The sequence below is a fragment of the Anguilla anguilla genome, chromosome 2, assembly GCF_013347855.1.
Source record: "Anguilla anguilla isolate fAngAng1 chromosome 2, fAngAng1.pri, whole genome shotgun sequence".
Taxonomy (NCBI): domain Eukaryota; kingdom Metazoa; phylum Chordata; class Actinopteri; order Anguilliformes; family Anguillidae; genus Anguilla; species Anguilla anguilla.
In genome coordinates, this window is record NC_049202.1 from 38,026,972 (window position 1) to 38,048,644 (window position 21,673).

General features: G+C 51.5%; 1 protein-coding gene across 4 annotated transcripts in view; it reads left to right on the forward strand.

Annotated features, from left to right (window-relative positions):
- The window catches only part of LOC118220575 (rho GTPase-activating protein 23-like), an 88,008-nt gene that overhangs the window by 37,218 nt on the left and 29,117 nt on the right, over positions 1 to 21,673 (forward strand). For 2 of the 4 annotated variants that reach the window (XM_035404475.1, XM_035404474.1), the window contains exons 2-4: positions 17,435 to 17,617; positions 20,813 to 20,837; positions 21,361 to 21,453. In XM_035404475.1, the coding sequence (XP_035260366.1) occupies positions 17,435 to 17,617; positions 20,813 to 20,837; positions 21,361 to 21,453 (301 nt within the window). Of the gene's footprint in view, positions 1 to 5,207; positions 5,401 to 17,434; positions 17,618 to 20,812; positions 20,838 to 21,360; positions 21,454 to 21,673 lie in introns of those variants that run through there. The other 2 variants (XM_035404471.1, XM_035404473.1) reach the window with 2 other exon arrangements.

A 21,673-nucleotide genomic window follows, 5' to 3' on the forward strand; every position in this document is an offset into this window, starting at 1 on the left:
GGGACACCCCGGTCCCTGTACCCGCACCCCTGCTGCGGGTAACCCGCACATAACTGACGGACCCGAATGACGGCCCTCCCTCCGGTCAGCAGGACACCCCCAAATGAGAGGGAGGCTCTGTCCGCTGGAGATGTGCTCTACTTCTGCTCTACATCTGGTCAGACATGTTAGTCAGATCAAACTCAGACACTTCTAGTATACATATTCATTTCCTTCTGAAACGATAGGACACTTGGAGACCTTGTGCTTTAGGTTGTACAGATTTAGGGGATCCCCTTTGCCGCTGATGCCTCTTCAGCGACTGGGGCGCCAGCGTTTCCTAGCCAGGCATCTGCGTCTCTGGTCGCGACCATGGCAACCCCTGGACTCGGCCCGGCCCGGCCCCGCCCGAACGCCTCACCGCAGTCCCGTGGGTGTTCTGTGCAGCCGGAGCAGGAATTCAGACCACATGCAGGGCTATACTTAAAAATCGCCGGAGAAAGAGGGGGAGCTCCGCGCGGAGCGGAACTGAAACTGCTCTCCGGGATCTGGGGGTTGCGCGTTGCCGCGTCTGATGTCTATTTCTGTACGCCATCTGCCACCTTTTTGCGGGCTTCTCCCCGCCCCTCGGTCGGCCGCTCGTCATTATTTGTCTTATTCCGCGGCGTTGGGGCCGATTTCCCCTCTTCCCCTTATCGTAACTCACTGAGCCTCTCAGCCTCTCTCCTCTCTTCTTTTTCCTCCCTCCACCTCTGCTCTCCTCCAGGGCTGGGTGACTTCCAGGCTGTCTGACTCAGACCTCCTCACCAGCTCACCTCTCTCTCTCGCCTCTCTCTCTCTCTCTCTCTCTCAGTCTCGGTCTCTCCCCCTCTCTCTCTCCCCTTCTCTGTCTCTTTCCCTCTCTCTCTCACTCTCACTCTCACTCTCTCCCTCTCATTCTTCCCCTCTCTAGGTCTCTCTCTCTGTCTCTCTCCCACTCCCTCTCACTCTCACTGTCTCCCTTTTCTTTCCTCCTGCACTGGGTGTGTGTTGGGCTGTCTGACTGTGTTATTCCAGCAGGGAGCTCCCTGAGGGAATCTGTGCTGTGATGGATGCACACTAAAGGAGGCCCTGGGGACTGTGCTGCTCCTGCTCCTCCTCCTCCTCCTGCTCCACACACCGCATGACAGAGCACGATAGGCCACGCATCTCCCTCAGCCCTCCCTCTGCCCGCTCGCTCCATCCTGTAGGGGCTGGGCTGCGTCCTACTGTCACCAAATATCTCTCTCTTACTCTGCAGTTCTTTGAAGGAGCTTTGGACCAGCTGTACTGCTGTAGCCCTTAGTCCCAGGTGTAGACATGGCAATATAGCACATGTCAATAGCATGCTTTTACGTACATGGTTTTATTAAATGACGCAGGCGCGCGCGCAAATACGCATGCATGCACACGCACATGTGCACACACACAGCGGCTGGAATACTCGCAGTGCATGTCCAAACACAAACACACACACACACACACACACACACACAGCAGCAGGAATACTTGCAGCGCATGTCCAAACCCCTTCCCAGACTGGCGTCGGGTCTGATGGTGGCTCCGATAGGAGCGTGTTAAAGACGTGCGCGTGTTAGAGAAGGCTGCGCCCCTGTGCCTTTCAGGTGAGGTGGGAGGCGGAACGGTGGGCGGAGCCAGGGGCGGGGTTAGCCGCAGCTGACTCGGCTCATTCCTCTGCTCCTCAGTGCAGCTCTCGCTGCTGTGGGCCATTGGGCGAGAGTGGTGTAATGTAGTGTAATGCAGCAGGTTGAGTTCAGTCAGTTTAAATGCGTTTCCCCTCTCTTGGGGGGGGGGGCAATGCTGTGTCAGTGGGGGGCCCACCTGAGTCCTGCCTGCTGTGGTGACATCACGCTGACCCCAGTGTCCTTCCTGTGCCCAGTGTCAACTGTGGAGTTCCTTCTGTCCCAGTCTTTCCTGTGCTTGTAAACCCTTTTCCCACTGGAGGGTGAGAGCATTTAGTGACGGAACACCAGAATCTGCGTGCTTACTAAGTTCTGATTTAAAAAATTGAGAGGTAGCCAGTAGGTTTTTAGCAAGGACGAGGAAGCATGTCTGTGCCTGCTGTTTGGTTTTGCTGCCCTCTAGTGTCCAGAGAGCGGGAGGTGCGCTTGACGGGGCAGAACTAGTTGAGAGAGCGTGTTTCCCTCTGCGAGTCTGGGGTTTATGGGGAGATTAAGGTTAAAATGAACCCGCTTACCCAGCCTGTGCTTTCTGTGTCCACTCGGTCGATTTTAAAGGATCTCTGATGGCGGTTATTGTTTGTCTGTCTGGACTGCCCTGAATCATCTCTGGGCTGATAGTTATTACCAGCGCTGATGCAGTCACTATTTCCCCTGTGAATTCTGGGAAGTGATAGCGCACTCCCCTTATCTTAATCACATTCAGCATAATGTGATTTGAGTCTTATAAGTGTCTGAACCCTATTAGCAGAGCATTTTATATTGGTCAGTAATGGCTGGCCTCAGAGGTTTTTGGCCATTATATATAACCGATCCCTTTTATTGATGGTCCTTATAAGAGCAGAAGCCTGCCAATTTGAAGGTGGGCTTTTGTGCCTCAAGAAGGGGTTGTTCGCTGAGCTGTTCACTTCTAAATCCCTGAATCTTGCCATTTTGCTATCATTTGGTCGCGTGAATCCCGTGCAATTGAATATCGTGTTTTCTTTCTTAACCACCAGTTCAGCTGTAGCACCCCCTGCTGGACATAGCTTTTATTAGCCAGTAGCAGTGAGCAAGTAGCTTTGTTGGTGAGAGCTCTGTCTGAGAGTTGCTGGCGTGGGGTTCTCTTTAGATCAGAGTATTCTTTGGGTGCAGTTTCCAGAAACCAGGAGGGCAAAATGTATCAGCTAACTGGCTGAGCCAAGCACTCTCTGCTCGACGCTTTCTTTCCGGTTCTGACTGTAAGCTGACTGCTTAAACCATTCTGTTTATCGGGACACTGTGACATAGTGCTGCTGTACTATGGAATGCACCTTTGGATAGTTAGAAGTAAAATTTTGACTAAGACTAACTTTTATGTTTGTATGTGTGTGTGTGTGTGTGTGTCTGTGTGTGTGTGTACTCGGTGCGTGTGTGTGCTCGCAAATATGTGTTTCCGTGGCACTGAGTATGTATAGTGTGTGTGTGTGTGTGTATGCCTTGTGAACTCCTGTGATCTAGAGAGCATCTCCCAGCCTTGGAGAGTGTCCCTCTGTGATCTAACGCTCCAGGGAAGCCCAGGCCACACCTTTGCAATCTGTCACTGCACACCGGCCCAGCTTCCTCTTCTCTGCAGCCCAGTCTGCTGTGGGTAATATGTCACTCCCCGTGTTCACAAGAAATACAGCCACTTCCTCTTGGTCCATTGTACAGCTAATGTGCTTGTGATGAATCACCCATCAGTTATATGCTATTTTATGCACTGAAGTTAACATGAATATTTCACAGTTAAATGATGTAAGCTCCTGCTGAGGTACTTAGACAATACATGACATATAACATGTAGGCCTATTATGTGCATTATTATCTTATATGAGCTTAGTCCGTATGTGTGTGTGTGTGTGTGCGTGCGTGTGTTGTGTGTGCATGTGTGTTAAGGCTGTCAAAATGAATTTCACAATTGAGTCATAAAAAATTCCATTGTCAAAAAAATCACTTTTGTTTGAATGGAGAAGGTAACCAAGCCGGAGGCGCCTGCGTCTGAACAGTCACACGTGACCGCTTCTCTCCGCTCTCATCCACATGCGTATTACCAGCCGAACACGGAGGGACGGTTGTGTGTCAGAGTCATGCGTGCATGCGTATGGGTATCAGTGAGCTGTGCTACAGTGTAGATGCTGGTTCCCTGGCTGGGCCAGTCCCTGTCCCTGTCCCTGTCCCTGTCCCTGTCCCTGCCCCTGTCCCTGTCCCTGGCTGCCCCTGTCCCTGTCCCTGGCTGTCCCTGTCCTGTCCCTGTCCCTGTCCCTGTCCCTGTCCCTGTCCCTGTCCCTGTCCCTGTCTCTCCCTGCCTCTGTCTCTGTCCCCGTTCCTGTCCCCGTTCCTGTCCCTGTCTCTGTCCCTGTCCCTGCCTCTGTCTCTGTCCCTGTCCCTGTCCCTGCCTCTGTCTCTGTCTCTCCCCCTGTCCCTGCCCCTGCCCCTGTCCCTGCCTCTGTCTCTGTCTCTGTCCCTGTCCCTCCCCCGTCCCTGTCTGTCTCTGTCTCTGTCCCTGTCCCTCCTCCTGTCCCTGTCTGTCCCTGTCCCTCCCCCTGTCCCTGTCTCTCCCTGTCCCTGTCCCTCTCCCTGTCCCTGCCTCTGTCTCTGTCCCTGTCCCTCCCCCTGTCCCTGTTTCGCCCTGTTCCTGTCCCTCCCTCCCCCTGTCCCTGTCGGGCGCTGGCTCTGATCGGGGCCGCGTGTCCCATTGTTCCTGCACTTCAGCTCTGCTGTGCTCGTGTAGCGCCTGTGTCCCCTGAAAGAGTGCTCTCTACCTCTACCCTGTGCTTTGTTCCTTTACCCAGTGTGCCCTGAAGAGCTCAAAATAGCTCAAATAGCTTCCAAAGTGGCTTTTTAACACAGGATGAAATTAATCGCTGCAGTATCACTCTCTTTTTACAACCGTGATTTTTTTAATGGCATTTATATGTTGCCTTTTTTAGGTGCCTGGTTATTGTATCTCAGGAGGTTGTTGGCTGCAACAATGAGCATTGTTACAGTGTCACAGCAATACTGAAAGGATATTTGGGAGTGTAAACAGAGTATTGAACCCCACGCGTCTTTGTGAGTAGCTGTGTGCATCTGCTCCACTGGGAATGGTGTGTAAGGATGATGTCATCGTGTGCCACTGAAACTCCACTCACCCTCAGCAAACCATCACTTTCCATTATTTCCATTATTGTTACTACAGAGATGCGCTGTGGTTTTGGCTTGAAATGGAGCACGTGGCCGTGTGGGGTGGGTTTGGGCTGCTAACAGCAGGTAATGGTCTGTCCTTGTGGTGAGAAGGCCAGGGTACATTAGGGCTTAGCGCGCATCTGGCAGCTCGCGGGTCTGTCTGTGAACGAATCCCGCACTCCCTTGCGCGCGTGTGAGCCTGGGGGGGGGTGGAAAAACGCGGGTGGGTAACGCCCCGCTGCCTTCACTTCCTCCTCCTCCTCCGCAAGGGATCGGGGATGGGCGGTAGCGCAGGGCCCTCGGTGCGGGTTTGGAGGTCAGGTGGGAGCGGGACAGGGCGGTTCAGTCTGTGAGTATGGAGGCAAGGGGCCTGGCGAGAGGATGAGTCAGAAGGAGATGGAGGGAATGGGAGAGGAGGAGAGCGATGGAAGGAATGGGAGACGAGGAGAGTGAGGGAGGGAATGGGAGAGGAGGAATGGAGCGGCAAATTATATCACAGCTTGCCATAAACAGAGGGACAACCAGTGAGCCTATTTGGGTAAGCCTATATGTCTGTAAACTGTATGTCCACGTATATGTTCATGTGTTCAATGGTGTATGTTCTTTATATGTTCTTTTCTATGCTTTGGCAACATAAATGGGAGAGGAGGAATGGGAGAGGGGGAGAGTGATGGAGGGAATGGGAGAGGGGGAGAGTGATGAGGGAATGGGAGAGGGGGAGAGTGATGAGGGAATGGGAGAGGAGGAATGGGAGAAGAGGAGAGTGATGGAGAGAATGGGAGAGGAGGAGAGTGGTGGAGGAATGGGGGGACTGAGGGAATGAGAGAGACAGACAGCATAGGTAGGTTTACTGAGACGGGCATCATCCTTTCTCTATAGATATGAGGTCACTAGACTGGCCCAGTGTATAGTATCTGGTGTGCATTTTTAATGCAGATGCGTCATCCTAAATGCTTAACTACGGAAGACTATCCAGAAACCCAAATGACATCAGAGCAGCTTCCCTCTGTCTGCCCAGATCCATTTCAATGGGCGAGACCGATGTAACACCACATATCTATGCCAGCTCTTCAGATAATATGTACATCCACGTGAACTCCACCAGTAAGTCATTCATTAGCCTTGTCCAACATTTTTCTGGGAACACAGAGCGGTGACACTCTGTGAGGCAAAGATCTGGCCCTCGAGACCGGAAGTAGTTCTGCTGGTTTCATTCTTCCCCTCTAATCGGGCCTGATGAGAACCTGGGACACCTGGTGAGTTTGATCCCTGGCCAATCCGTGACATTAATCGATCAATTAACTATTGGGCTGAGAGAGAAAACCAGCAGTACTGCTGGCCTCGAGGGCCAGACTCGAGTATCCCTGCTGTAGCGTCACTGGTGCAGGAGCCGGACTAGCTCATCGCTAAAGATTAAGCCAAAGCAGTCTGACCAGGTGTAGCTCAACTGCTCAGCCGAACCTGAGGCGTATTACATCGCAGCTGATGCCGGGAGCTGCCTCGTGTTTAATCTGGTCGTTTGCCACGGTCAGTGAAGCAGCACTTTTCAACGCTAGGAACCCTAGCAAGCTGAGCCACCGGTTGGGAAGCAGCGCCTGCGTGTGTTTGGTGTCCTTTGTGAACTGCAGTTCGCCCCTCAGCCCTTCTGTGTCTGCACTCAGCCTCACCACCACAGCCTTTCATTGTGTTTCTCTCTCTCTCTCATTATTGTCGGAGGCAGCGGAACCGTTGTGAGAGTAAGGGAAAGTGAGAGAGAGAGAGAAAGAGAGAGAGAGGTTCTTTTGTTAGCGTGGTCCGTTGGTCGGTATGCCGAACTATTTACAAGCTTCTATTTTTATTTGATCCGTTCCTTTTTCTACTGCCCAAAGTTCTCAGACACACGTCTTCACTTCAATTACAGACACATGTACGAATGTATACACGCTTACACACACCATACACAAACACTCACTTAAGCATGCCCTCCCACACACACACACAAACACATGCGCACACACACATATACACACACCCACACACACATGCACACACGCACACACACACATGTACACACGCACACACACATACACACGCCCACACACACACACATGCACACACATACACACACACGCACACACACATATACACACACACATGCACACATACACACACACGCACACACACATATACACACACACATGCACACATACACACACACACACACACACACACACCACTGTTCTCCCGGGGCACTGGCTCTGCCCTGTCCCAGATTTGGTCAGGTGACGGAGGGGAGGATGCCTTCTGTGCCTGCCCTCCATTCAGGGCGCAGTGGAGTGAGAGAGTTCTCTTGCGTAATGGCAGCTCTGTCTGCAGTCGCAGGCTGCCACAGCCTTCCCTCCATTTACATTCACCCCTGTTCTGCTGTGATATCCCACGCACCAGACCTGGGTCAAATGCGTATTTGTTTTGGATTGAAATACTTTTCTGTGCTCTGTTGATCTTGCCTGGTGTAATTGAGCCTGCCAGTATGGCCAGAAGGCGAGGTTTGAACTTTTTGAGACTATTTCATTGGTTCCAATACCTCAGACAAGATCAGTAAAGTGTAGAAAAGTATTTGAATCCGAAAAACAAATACGTATTTGACCCAGGTCTGCTACGTACAGAGAAACAGAGAGCACTCCTAGCTGCCTGTCCACTGTAGATTGTGATGTCATTTGATATTGTTGGTGTAGGGAGTAAGATCGTAGTGTAGGGTTCCTGGTTCTTTTGGCCAGATCTGGCAACCCCAAGGGACGAGAGACTTGGGATTTGGTGGCTCGTCAGCCAGTATCCACTCATTCAGAGACAATGCACTTCCTCCTCTGCTGCAGTTTGGCTGCTTCCCAGCGGCGGCTCTGATTGGTTGCCCCTCCCAAGCAAGGCTTCACCACAAACTGAAGGAAAACCTTGCCAAAGCCAAGAGCTCTCAAATTTTTATGCGTGCCTAATTATAGTGTGTGTATGTATTTTTGAATGTGCGTGCGTGTCTGTGCGTGTGTGTGTGTGTGTGTGTGTGTGTGTGTTTGTGCACATGCAGGGGTGTATATGCATGCTTGGGTTGCTGTGACTCAACACTGGAAAGAACTGTCTCTAAACAAGGAGGTGCTGATCTGTTCACTGCATTTACAGAGTCTTGGCTGTTTGGTGAGAGTTATGCTGTGTGTGTGTGTGTGTGTGTTCTCACAGAGAGCCGTATTTTGCTGAAGTGGCGAGGCAGTGTTTACTCAGCCTTTGTGACACACGTGGCAAAACGGACGGGGGACTGTGACTCCGCCCACTGGTCTGCCCGTCAGCTGTCAGAGGGCGGGGTCAGGGGTGAAGGATCACAGCTCTCAGATTGTTTGTCTAAGAGAGATGTATATTTCTGATTGAGCGTGTGCCACATGGTTCGGTAGTTTTAGGGGCACCCTTGACCGTTTGTGTGGATTGAAGTTCTGCACAAACGTAAAAGAGTCTTTGTTAAGACTTCTGGTCCTGCTTCTTTTTGAGACAAAAACCAGGCCGGTTTGATGTTTACATTGAGTGTATGGACACGCTGGAGTGACTATGTCAGTGTTAGATGACAGACAAGATGCCTACAAAGGTATAAATATAAAGGACAGTTATTGTGGTGCAAATTCCTTGATTTGGATCTGTGTGTGTGCATGTGCGTGTGTGTGCATGTGTCTCTGTGTGTGTAGAGAGTCATGTGGATCAGTTTGATAGCCCAAAGCAGCTGCTTTATTCTGTGTTTCAGAATGAGCAACAGGGGGGAGGTGTCTGCCTCTCTCTCTCTCTCTCTCTCTCCCTCTCTCTCTCTGTCCCTCTCTTTCGCTCTCTCATTCAGTTGTGTGTGTCTGTGGAGGCAGTCTGCTGCCGCATTATTTTTCACCCCCAGCTCTCTGTTGCTTTCTTTTTTGGCATTTTTTTTTCCATCCCTCCGTCAGTGTCAGCCTGTCCCGTCAGCAGCCCCCGGGGGCCATCGCTCTGTGCTCTGCCTGGAGTGAGAGAAAAAGAGAGAGGGAAAAGATAAAGAGAAAGAACAGAAAGAATCCAGGACTTGTTTGGAGGAGTTTTCTGTGTATTACCCTTGTCTTTTGAAATTAGGCAGTTTTTTTTTTGGTTTGTTTTTTTTTGTTCTCCTGAAGGCTTGTTTAGTGGTGTATCAGGACCAGACTGGTGGCATTGCTCTCCCTCTCTCTCTCTCTCTCTCTCTCTCTCTCTCTCTCTCTCTCCCTCTCTCTCCCCCTACACGACACACAGGTGTCAAGGCAAAGGCCACCAGTGCTGCCAGTTCAGCAGTCAGGGTTTGAAATCTGGATGTATTTACACTTTAGGCTTCCGCTTTGAGGACGTCCACGCTTTTGCTTCCTTAGCTGATAACACGCTAACTTTTGTGCGCTCCGGACTGGAATTGTGGGATTGCGGAGGTCCCGAGGAGGCGACTGAAGCTGATCAGAAGGATCAGAACCTAAAAAGAGGAGGAGGAGGAGGAGAGAGGGGAGAACCAGTAGCGGGAAAGCGGCTCACCGCTCTGCCAGAAAAAAGGGGGAGGAGAGAGGTGGAGAGACGGAGAGAGAAAGAGAAAGAGACGGGGGTACAGAAGGAGTGAGCTCCTTCAGGAAGGCGGTCGTGCGCGTGCGTGCGTGAGGAGTTGACGGGCGGACTGGCCTCGCAGCCGAGGACCCCTCCTACAGAGACTTTGCCGCGCGGTGCTCAGCGTGTCTGCCAGAACCAAACGGGACAGAACGGACCGGGCGGCAGCCGGACCCGGTACCGGCACCATCGCGCACGGGCAGCCCGGATTCGAGCCGCGGTGCTATGCCGAGGAGCCCGCGGGCCGGGAGCGGCCGGGACCCTGCGGGTCGGAGGCCGACGGTCGAGAGCGGGGCGCGGAACTAACGTGGGAATAACGCCGTCCGCTCCGGAACGTTCCGGAAACGCCAGGAGGAAGGAGACAGGGGAAGTGCGGCTTTTCGCTGTCGCTCGCTCTCTGCGTTCGCCGCGTCTTTGACGAGTTCGTTCTTCACCCGCGTGTTGGGACCGTTCTTTGGCAGGGACCGTTTCGAGGCTCGACCGCCCCATGAGCGCGGGCCGGAAGAGCGGTCGTGGGCTCTGACCGAGGATTAGCGCGCTAGGGGGGGATGTGGGCGGCGGGGATGCCAGCGATGGGGGTGCCCGCAGTTTCGGGGAAGGGGAAGGACTGGCGCTTCGAGGGCGCGGTGGGGGTGGACTGCAGCGCCCCCGAGCCGCGCTGCATCTGGCTGGCGGTCCTGCGCGGGGTGACCGCCGGCTCGCCCAACGGGCCGCCCCGTGGAGGCGTCCGCGTGTGCGAGCGTCAGCGCCACCAACACCACCAACACCACCACCAACACCAACAGCTCAGGGTAAGCAGACCTCTCCCTCCACTGACTCAAAAACAGATCAGACTGTGGGCCTTAATGGGCCTCTTCCTGGGGCCACCGGCACCCTGTTAACCAATCAGATTTAGCCTGGTATACTGCTTCTCAGAGTAATTCTGCTCCTTGGTGCAGCGAGTGGCTGTTAACTGCATCAAAAAGCCTCGTCCACCACTGAGCTTTTCCTGTGTCTGTAAGGCTAACCTGCATGCCAGATTGTTCGATGCACCGAGAGAGAAGGGCTCTGTGTTTCATGTTTCTCGTTGGTCCTGCGTGGTTATGTTTACGTTTATTTGATTGGCTGCGTCTCAGGCGTTTCTGCTTATTTGATTGGCTGCGTATCAGGCGCTTGTCGGAGCCTGCGTCTTGCGCACTTGCATAAAAGGCTGCCTGATGACTGATGGAGGCCTGGCCATTGGAGCCGCTGGCCCTCCTTATCTTTTCCACGGTATCCTAGCGACACGCGTACAGCGGCGCTGTAAGAGAGGGATGATCTCCCCTAGCCGTGACCCCCTTGTAGCGTAGAGGATGGAGCAGCGGAGTAGGTCGGGCACGGGCGGAGGCGACACTCGCTGCTCTACCTGTATGTCTGAGGGGGGGGGGGGTGCACACAGGGGGGGCGGGAATACCGCTGAGCAGGAAACACAGGCTGGATATTCCGCTCAGGGGGACAAAAAAAGCGGAAAACTTGTTTGTGAGCCAGCGTCATAAATGATAGCGCTGTCCTACTTTCTGAAGGAAGAACAAGCTGCTTTTCTTCGGGGGGGGGGGTGGTTAGAGAGCCTCAGCCCTTTTCGGACGAGGCTCTGGCGGAGACCGCTCCGGTTGCTCTGATGGCGGACGGCGCCGGTTTATTCGGGGGGGGGGGGGGGGGGCTGCGGTTGTTTTTCCCAGCGTGCGCTGAAACGGTGCAGGTTTAGCCGTAAAGGGCAGAACTGCAGGCCTGTGCCTAATGACTGTGTGTACAGCTGGCGGAGAGAGGAGCAGGGGCGTAGCATTTGGGGCAGCTCTCGCCTCGGTGTGTGTTTACTCTCGGGCCCCGGTGAAAAGCCAGCGTGCGCGCGCGCACACACACACACACACACACAGAAAAATCCCGGCCTGAGGGCCATGCGATGATGTCATACCCCACCAATCCCAACCCACCCCCAGAGGGGACTTTTCGTTTCTCTCCTCACACTTCTTATTTTCATATTTATGTGACCTTTTGCTTGTCTGTGCTGTGTTTTGGTAAGTGCCGGATGCCCTGCTCTTTGGCCAAAGGCACTAAAAATAAGACGACAAAGTTTCGTTCTGATATGTCGACTCGTCGCGCTGTAATCGGTGAATTCCGCGATGCGTACGCGCTAGCTTGCGATCGTGCGCCCGTGCTGCGCACCCACGTGTCTGTGTGTGTTGGAGCCAGCCCTTCCGAGAATAGGCGGGGCTGGTCCCGGTCCCGGTGTTTTTCCCTCACCTGCTGGGCGTCGTTTTGACAGTTATTCCGTTTTTTCTGTTTTGTTTTTGTTTTTCTTTTTTTTTATTCAACCGGAGCGGCTGAATGCTGAAATCCCTGTCGAGCAGATTCTCGCTAACTGCCAGCCTGAGCGATGTGTGACTGACGCGGTGGCGGCAGGCCCGCGCGGCTGGTCCTGCTGGTACCTGGCAGCCGAGCGGGGCTGGGGCTGGGGCATCAGCTGCTCCTCCTGTGGAGCGATCTGTTTACTTGTTACATGGAGCGTTGGTGCAGTTTTCAGAAGGGAGCCCTGCAAATTTTGAGTCGTGCACTTCGGTGGCCATGATCCGGACCCAGCTTCTGGTCCAGCGCTGTAGTGTTCGCTCGCGTGTGCGCTTTGGCGCTTTCGTTTACGAAGCGGTCGATCTGCCTCGCCCTCGACGGCGAGCGACCTGCGGTTATTGGGGTGGACCGTGAGGCGCGGTCATCGGCGGTCCTCCCCTCCCCCGCGGCAGCTGCGTCGCGCGTGGGCGCGTGGGCGCGAGTGAGTGAGCGAGCGAGCGAGCGAGCAGTCTCTCTCTCTGCCCAGGTGGCCGTGTCAGCGAGCCCTTCGTCGAGCTACGCTACGCTAAACCCGGCCAGCTCCGCGCGCCTCGTTAGCTTCACAGGGGAGCGCCATTAGCGGTGGCACCTGTCGAAGGCTTTGAGAACCAGATGCGCGAGCGCAGCGCAGTCCAGCTCCGCGGCAGCCCGGCAGCACTCTCAATGAGGCATTCTTTCATGAAGACTGATTGCAGTGGTGACTCATCTGTCAGCCTGTTTGGCACATTCCAGAAATCTGTGTACGTGTATGGAATTCGTGAAATGCCAAATCGAAAAAGGTAGTTTGGTATATGCTTCAAATACCCATGGCAAACGGATTAGGACAGGTAGATGTCGTATATGCAACTATCGTAGCTTGTTGTATTCATTTACAAAATGTGTTTGTGTGTATGGGTCTGTTTTGTGGAAAGAGATTTTAGTGTTCTTCCTTTGGAGAGATGATACAAAGTAGAGAGGGATGTTAACGAATTTCATTAATGGCTTGCTAGCTTGTGTCACTTCAGGTTTCAATTAGTAATATGCTTATACTGTAACTCTAATAGACTGTACAGTTTAAGACAAATGGCTTCACAGGTATTTCTGATTAGTCAGGTGTGTGCTTTTTAGTGTACTGTAGGTAAAAGAGAGCTTTTAGTATCTAGTTTGATTCTAGGCATTTGATTGCCTTTGGAGACCAGAGTTGTACCAATGAAAGTCAAGGAAGCCAGAAATAAGAAAAAAAAACAGGCTACACTGCAAGATGTAAACCACTAGTTATCTACAAAAACAGGATGGCCAGGTTAGAGTTGGCAAAGAAGTAGGCTACCTAAAAGAGCCTGCAGAGTTCTGGAAAACGTCTTGTAGACGGATGAGACCAAGATTCACTTGTGTCAGATTGATGGCAAGAGCAAAATGTGGAGACCAAAAGGAACTGCCCAAGATCCAAAACACCCCCCCCCCCCCCACCACCACCTCATTTTTGAAACATGGTGGTGACGGTGTTATGGTTTGGGCATGTATGGCTGACACAGACACTGGATCACTTCATTGATGATGTAACTACTGATAGCAGTAGCAGAATTAATTCTGAAGTGTACAGAAACATCTTATCTGCTCAGGACGGCACTTCATTCTACAGTAATGAACCCAAACGAACTGGTGAAGTTCTTCAAAGCCAAAAACTGGAAAAATCTTGACTAGCAAAGTTATTCTCAATTCAACATGCGTTTCATATGCTGAAGGGAAAAATGAAGGCACCTCCCCTGGTTCCCCTTTAAGGTTCTGTGCTTCCTTTGTTGGACACATAATGGACAGAACTAGTAAGATAACAGGATGACAGATAACAGTTGATGTAGCCTCTTATCCATGCTTCATGGTCTCCATATTACATCCCCAGTGTTAAACCTGTTTTATTTACAAGATGGTGCATATGACATTTAATGTGACATTTGTAATGGGTAAATCTGGTGCCCCCATTCAGACACTGGGGGACGGCAAGAGAGCAGGGTGTGGTTGGAGAGGATGGGACAGAGGGACAGAGGGAGGAGGCTGGAGGGTTTGTGGTGAAGAGCCTTTCTCCGTCTGTGGGGAGTAATACCAGGGTTTCCAGCCTTGGAGCTGGGAGGGAACTTGCGGTCGAAACTGCTGTGTTGGAGCCTGTCCCAGGCTGTGCCCCCCCCCCCCCTTTCCCCCACACCACACTCTCCTCTCTGCATTACTTTCTCTTCACATCTTTCCTCTTCTCTTTCCCTGTCTCCCCCCTCTGTCTGTTTTCATCGCGCTCTCATTCTTCATTCGCCCTCTTTCTTCTCGTAGTTCTTGGTACATGTCTGAACATGCCCAGGGTTGACAGATCCCTTTCTCTTCCTCCCTTTCCCTCTTTCTCTCTTTCTGTCTCTCTTTCATACCCACATGCTTGTGGGTGTGTAAGCCCTGCTGGGGGTGTGGAAGGAGCGGTGAATTGTGCTCAGGGACATGCAGAGAGGGAACACTGCAGCCACCTCCTCCCTGGGAGGTATGCTGGGAGATGAGGAGTGGAGGAGAGGTGAAGGATAGGAGGTGGCGGGGGTGGAGGCATGGCGGACACCCGTGATGCGGTCGCAGTAGCAGAGGTGAAAGGAAAGGAAAGGAAGTGAGAGGGAGGGAGGGAGGGAAGGAGGGAATCTCTGTATAATGAGAGTGGAGGAAGCTGACTTTGGGCTTGAGAAGGCCACACCTCCCTTCGCTCTCTCCTATTTTTAGAGCAGCGGCATTCTCTGAATGGCCAGTGACCCCTCCGGTACCGCACTTCCTGCCTCGCGGCTGCCACTTCCTGTTGTTGTTCGCCTGGGCCTGCAAGGTCAGCGAATGCTCGGGGCGGGCAGGAAGTCACAAGAGGGAAGCGGGGGTGTAGAGGAAGGGGAATGCCCTCTGCCAGCTGCTGCCAACTGTGTGCTCCCCATGCCATTTTACAGGAACGGGCAGAATGGGAGCACCTGTACCCCTCCTTCAGGGCTAGTGACTGATTCCACTGCACGTGCTCAGTGTAATCAGTGAATGAATGCATATGTGGGTGGGTGAATGAAATTTGGTGTAGGGGTAATGGCAAATCTAATGAGAAAGCAAACGCTGAGTGCGACAAATGCGTTTTCCGCCCACTCTTCCACACTCATTCTCCTGTAAAACACACACATTCCTCCAATTTTGCAATACTATCTTTCCTGGCAATTTCCTGTGATGTGGTGGGAGTACAGCTCCTATTTCTCCAGCAGCTTGTACTCGTAGAGTGTCTTTGAACGTCTGCTAAGATGGATTGTTGTTTGGTTGGTTCGGTTCCATGTATTTAATCAGAAATAAATCAGAAGGCCATAAATAGCTCCAGTCACCACAGATTCATTAGAGTCACCAGATATTCAGCTCCTGTGTTCTTTCCATCCCCTCTGCTTCTTCTTTCTACTGGTGGTTCCAGTTGATAACAGCAGTTTCCGGTGCTGCATTAGAGTACAGAACCACCATTGCCACAGTATTGCTTCTGGTCCTGCCCCTTGATGAAGATGATTAAATTGAAATGCTTCAGTGTCAATGTAGAGAGCCATTTAAAGTTGAGAGCTGAGTATCTGGTGTGTGTAAAGAGTCTGTGGCCCTCCTCGAACAGCAGCATGTTTTGTAGCGCTGTGGGTTCCCAGGGCCTTTTAAGATTCCTCTCCCCTCATCTGTTTGGTCAGATGTTCCAGTGTTGGGTGTCAGGCGGGGGGGGGGGGGGGGGGGGGTGTTTCACGCGCTAGTTCTCGCGTTTGCCTGCCAGGCTCCCTGTGACGTCAGCTCCCATAACCCCCGTTTAGCCTCCATCGCAGATTCCGGTCAGCAAGACTACCCCAACATCTGGCACATGGGGATGACCGGCTTGTCAGCACTTGACCTAAAATATGTTCACTGTCCAAACCCTCAAAAACCATCACAGCACCGTATATGTGCCACCCCACTGTACTGTATACAGTGTATACCCAGGAGACGCAGAGATGGCATTACAGGCTGCCACGCCAGCAAGACTGACTTCAGATCAGTGCCGAGCGAGTGTTGAGTAGACCGTGGCTGCTGACCGCACCCTTGATCACGGAGCTGAGATCAGTGTTGCTGAAAGGAGTCAGGAGCAATGTGATCTGTAAATAAGGTCTGCATGGTTTCATATCATCCATCTGCTCAGTCATCTGATCCAATTAGTCACTGTTATACTGTTACTGGGAATTCTCGATTTAGGATGGTCTTAAAGTAGAACAAATCCTGGTTTCACTTTTCAGAAAGCATAGAGAAAACCACAAGATTCTGCTTTATTTCATATAAGGACTCCTGCCTCAAGATGTCTATCTGTAAATATTGTGGTATCCTTTCTCTGCCCAGTTTTATTAATACCGCTTTCTTATCATATGTAATATTTGCTTGGTATAATATGGGCTTGATAACGTGGCCTGAATTGCAGTGAACATTGATCATCACTGATACACTCACTGATTTTTCCTTATAATAAATCAGATTTAATCTATCACATTTTATTTGATGTAGCACAGATTTTATTGCATATACAATAAATCCTGACAGGCAAACATAAATATAATAAGATACTGAATTGACAGTTATGCCATCTGCCAAGTTAAGTATTGGCAGCCCACGCCCGTGATATAAGCCATCATTTTATGTACAATATAAACATCTTTTTCTTGTGGGCACAGAAAAAAATATACTAGTAAAGAGTAATTATAACTGGCTAAAAGATCACCCAACTCATTAGAAATTGGCCCAATAGTATCTATAACAGTTTAAGCATAAATACTGGTCCTATGTTAGCCTAAATAATTTACAGGAGGAGATGAGTCATCCTGATGTAATAAAGACCCCCTATAATGTGCTTTTCTATTGGCTAAAAGGGAAAGTGTCCACCTATCATGGTTGTTTTCTTATGATCCTGTCTATTTAATACGCAGACGTCTCAAGGCCTATATGACAACTGTATAGGTTCAATGGCCTTTTATATGCTGTATATGTTGTTATATCAGACCTGGTTTTAAATAGGCTTGGTTGTTATTGTTCCTTAAAGACCTCCAAGGCCAGGCCTGAGGACTTAGCCGTGCCGTGAGGGCTAGGCTTCGGAGGAACCGAAGCGCCGTGTTCCCACGCGGCCTCGTACAGGAAGCCCCCTGATTGGCTGCGTGACCTGCATCCGCCTCGGCGGCCCCGGTTCTCCCACTGCCCTCGATACGGCGCGCTTTGAGGAGTTCTCCGCACCCTGCTCTGCGAGCTTTTATTTTCCTGTTTGTTTCATACCGGGGCCCTTGTTTGTTTTCGAAGTTCTCCATTGTTGTGCGTGCCACATGGCGCTCCGCAAGGCCGGGTGTTCGCGTTTAAAATAGCTCCCCTGGACATTCCTGAAACTCGAGGAAGTGACTCAGAAATGCCATACCATCCCAGAGGAGCTCGCCCTCACGAGTGAAGTCGCCTTTTTAGCAAGTCTGTCCTCATTATTGTTCTCACAGGGGTCAAAAAATAGAAAGCCAAACTGAGGGAAGAGAAGGCCTGCCGTAGGCCGGCGAGCCGACCAATCGCAGGGCCCTCTCTGGTCTCTGATATAACCCATTGGTGAATCATGATGGCTTCCCTCACGTGTTTCTCCCTCTGCGTTGCAGGCAAAAGGGCGGAGAGATGGGATTTCGTCGTCCAACGAGAACGCGCGGCCGGTGTCGGGAGAGGGGCTGGCCTGGCAGGGCCCGCGGACCGTGGTCCTCCACAAGAACTCCCAGGGCTTCGGCTTCACGCTGCGCCACTTCATCGTGTACCCGCCGGAGTCCGCCCTGCACACCAGCCTCAAGGTGCGCCCGCCCGCCGCCACCAACCAATCAGCAGGCCCGAGAGGCGGGGCTAACCGGATGAGGAGACGGAAAATGGGAGATGAGATGGGAGCAACTGTCCCCTGTGGGGGGAGGGAGGGATGGAGGGAGAGAAAGGTGGGGTGAGGGAAAGAGAGAGGGTCTGAGGGAGAGAGCCTGGCTAATGTTCGTTAATCACTCGCTAATGCCGACGCCTACAAATGGCCCTTTTTTCCCTCAGTGGGGAAGTGCTGTGAGCGGAGATGTGTTTGTGAGCCACTAAGTGCTCTAGCCCCTGAGTGCTACCATCAGTCTCTCAGTGCAGAACATCAGAGCTACAAACCAAATCCCCGAGTACAGAGGCTGCCTGGAAGCAGCACGGTGCCAGCGGGCGCTCATTACCTCTGCTTTTTGGTGGGTACGGAGAGAGGGGCGCCCTCTCTGCAGATGCAGAATGGGCCGTGCTCAACCCGCCGAAACAAGGGGCCCATTATTCAGCCTCCTCGGCCGGCCGCAGCAGGGGCTCGGTCAATGGGAACCATTGTGGCTCCTTCGGCGCCGAGCGCGTGCTCAGAGCTGGGCTGTACCAGGCTGTGCTACAATGGAGCTGTCGCTAACGCTACCCTCTGCTTGCACCGGCCAAAACTTAGAGCCAGAGTACTGCTTGTGTAGGCCTGTTAAAAATCACATCCTTCTGAACAACAGTATAGTTAGGGCCCAACAGGTACTAATGCTTCAGAAATCAGCAGTATAGTTAGGGCCCAACAGGTACTAATGCTTCAGATCAACAGTATAGTTAGGGCCCAACTGGTCCTAATGCTTCAGATCAACAGTATAGTTAGGGCCCAACTGGTCCTAATGCTTCAGATCAACAGTATAGTTAGGGCCCAACAGGTACTAATGCTTCAGATCAACAGTATAGTTATGACCCAACAGTTACTATTGCTTCAGGTCAACAGTATAGTTAGGGCCCAACAGGTACTATTGCTTCAGGTCAACAGTATAGTTAGGACCCAACTGGTCCTAATGCTTCAGATCAACAGTATAGTTAGGGCCCAACAGGTACTAATGCTTCAGGTCAACAGTATAGTTAGGGCCCAACAGGTACTATTGCTTCAGGTCAACAGTATAGTTAGGACCCAACAGGTACTAATGCTTCAGAAATCAACAGTATAGTTAGGGCCCAACAGGTACTAATGCTTTAGGTCAACAGTATAGTTAGGGCCCAACAGGTACTAATGCTTCAGGCCAACAGTATAGTTAGGGCCCAACAGGTACTAATGCTTCAGGTCAACAGTATAGTTAGGGCCCAACAGGTACTAATGCTTCAGGTCAACAGTATAGTTAGGGCCCAACAGGTACTAATGCTTCAGGTCAACAGTTTAGTTAGGGCCCAACAGGTACTAATGCTTCAAGTCAACAGTATAGTTAGGACCCAACTGGTCCTAATGTCAGGCTCATTGTTGAAATGGCTTTCCACGTACCATTCCATCAGCTTAAAAATATGGGCTGGGCTGTTATATCTGTTACTGGGATAATATTCCCGGATCACTGGTTTTCATGGTGAATTGGGGATAGAAAACGCTCGTCAGGTTTTCCAAAGACCCCTCCATCCACCTACACCCCCAGTCCGGATGTGAGCCGGCCACGGTGGCTCGAGGGCGACACGACCTCTGCTCTGGGGCTCGCAGGTCTCCTTTCTCTCCCCTAAACCCCGCGCCATTGTCTGGGTCTTCAGGAATGAGCTCTGTCAGCGAGGCTCAAAGCCAGGGCCCGGCCGGCAGACCCACCCAAACTGCTCAGTCAGCTGTGGCTGTGCATGGCCGTGTGCGCGTGCGCATTGCGCCCCCAACACTCCTGAGGTGTCACCGTTTGCGTTCGACACCCCCCGGCACAGACATCTTCTCCCCGCCACATGCGTAATGATGTCACAGGCTTGGGGAGTGTCTGACCTATGACAGGGCCCACTACGTTGTTGACCTGTGATGTTCTCGCGATGCTCTTGTGTCACTGTACGAGCGTTTGAACTCACAGGTAGGTGTGCCTCATGAGGCACTGCTACGGTATCTCTATCCCTTGCACACAAATGCAGAAGCTTTTTACTGGTTGGGCCCAGAATCTGAAAAAGACGACACATGACTCTAGCAGCTCCCGAGCCCTAAGTAACCAAAGCAGCGGCTGTTGTCCTGCAACTCGTGTGTGTTTGACCCAGGAGTCCCACCTGGCTCTGTCCTCGGTCCGTCTGCTTGGCGTGCGCTCTGCAGCTGCCTGTCATTTACACAACAGCGCGGGCTCCTTGAAGGCCCCCCTGCGGAGACCGTCAGCAGCGCTGGCCTGGCTCTCCTCGTTGTTGTCTGCAAACACCGCCTACAAAAACAACGCCCTGCTGCTTCACTATAGCTGTTAACCAAGCAGACATGGTGTATTTATGTCTCGCTGCGTGACAGCCCTCATGCTCTGGGGCTCAGCACTGCCCTCTACAGTGTGAACCAGGGATCCGCAGTTCTGTTCATTTTTTTTTGATGAAATCATGCGCTGGATTATCTCTTAACTGAGGCTCTGAGGATTGCTGCTTCTGCAATGTGCTGTGACATTGAGTAAAGTTCTTACGAGAATTTGGACATCATTTCAGGTGTTGTGTTCATTTGTATTGGGGAGATTGCTCGCATAACTAACCTTGAGTGAGTTTCTAACGAAAGGTGTTGTTCACATTAATTACATTTAGGAATATCACATGTAAGAAATCATTTTGAGAAATAAAATTTACGATACTAAATGTGTTAAATCCTTAGCGGTAATGAGTACTGAGTATAATTAATGACTATTTTTTCTCAATGAAATATTTTGCTTTGCAGTGTACCCCTTCAGTTAGGGTGTGATTTGAATGCCTGTGTCAAATTTATCTTCAAAAGCCTAACGTGCCTGACCCTGAATTTGCATGACCAGGGGCAAAGACAATCTGTGACCTTAACTGGAGGTAATGGATCTCACAGATCTCTGAGGCCACACTTCTGTGCATTGATTCCCTTGTTGCTCATTCAGTCTAATTTGGGCTATTCACCTAATTAGACCGCATAGCTGTATTGTAGGAAGAGGTGGGGCTTCCCCCCCTAATCTTCTCGTTCTATTCTGAGAGACCGCGACGTCTGCCCAGGTGTGGACAGGTGATTTACGGCCTGTTGTGTGTCTGTGTTGCAGGATGAGGAGAACGGGAACGGGAAGGGTGAGTGAGCCCTGTTGTTCTCCAGTACCAGCGTGTGCTGGGAGAAGCATTATGACATCATCCTCCTGCCAGCTGCTGTCTTGCGGCTCCCTCTGCTGGTCACACTTGCTCATTGTCTTTCATCGGAACCCGCAGTTTCACTGAACGACACAGTCCGGCTCACTGGCCGCTTTGTCTCCCGCATCTGAAAATAATCATTTTTAATGTTTATTTTCCCCAGAGGTTGCAGTTTTTTTTAGAATGCTTCCTATGCATAATAGTAACTAACAGTGTGCATAGTGGTTTAATGCTTAATACAGAATTTTGTTTAATTTTAGAGAGAGCTTTCTAATGTAATTTGGCATGCATGCAGGCTTTCACTTGATTTCTGTTCATCTCTTTATTAGGCCAATATCTTAAAATGACTTATTTCATAATAATGCACTTAGTGAACTGTTTCCATTTTTTATTTTTGTGTGTGTGTATATATGTTTGCTCGCGTGTGTGTGTGTTTATGTGTGTTAATGTGTTTTTTCCCACGCAGGCTACCAGCGAGGTCGGCTGGAGCCTATGGACACCATCTTTGTGAAGAACGTGCGAGAGAGAGGCCCCGCCCACCAAGCCGGCTTGTGCACAGGTAGGAGAGCGGGAGACATTTTGACCGCGGTCGCCACGCGGTCTCTCCCTCTGACCTTTCTCCTCCTGGCCGAGCTGGGAAGGGCGAGCTCGTGCGTCACGTGCGCGCGCGTGATTTACAAGGGAAATCGCCTTGACGAAAACAAAACGGCGCGTTACATAACGACGCAAAGGTAATTACGAGCAGATGGAGGACCTCTCGCTCGGAAGTCCAGCGATGA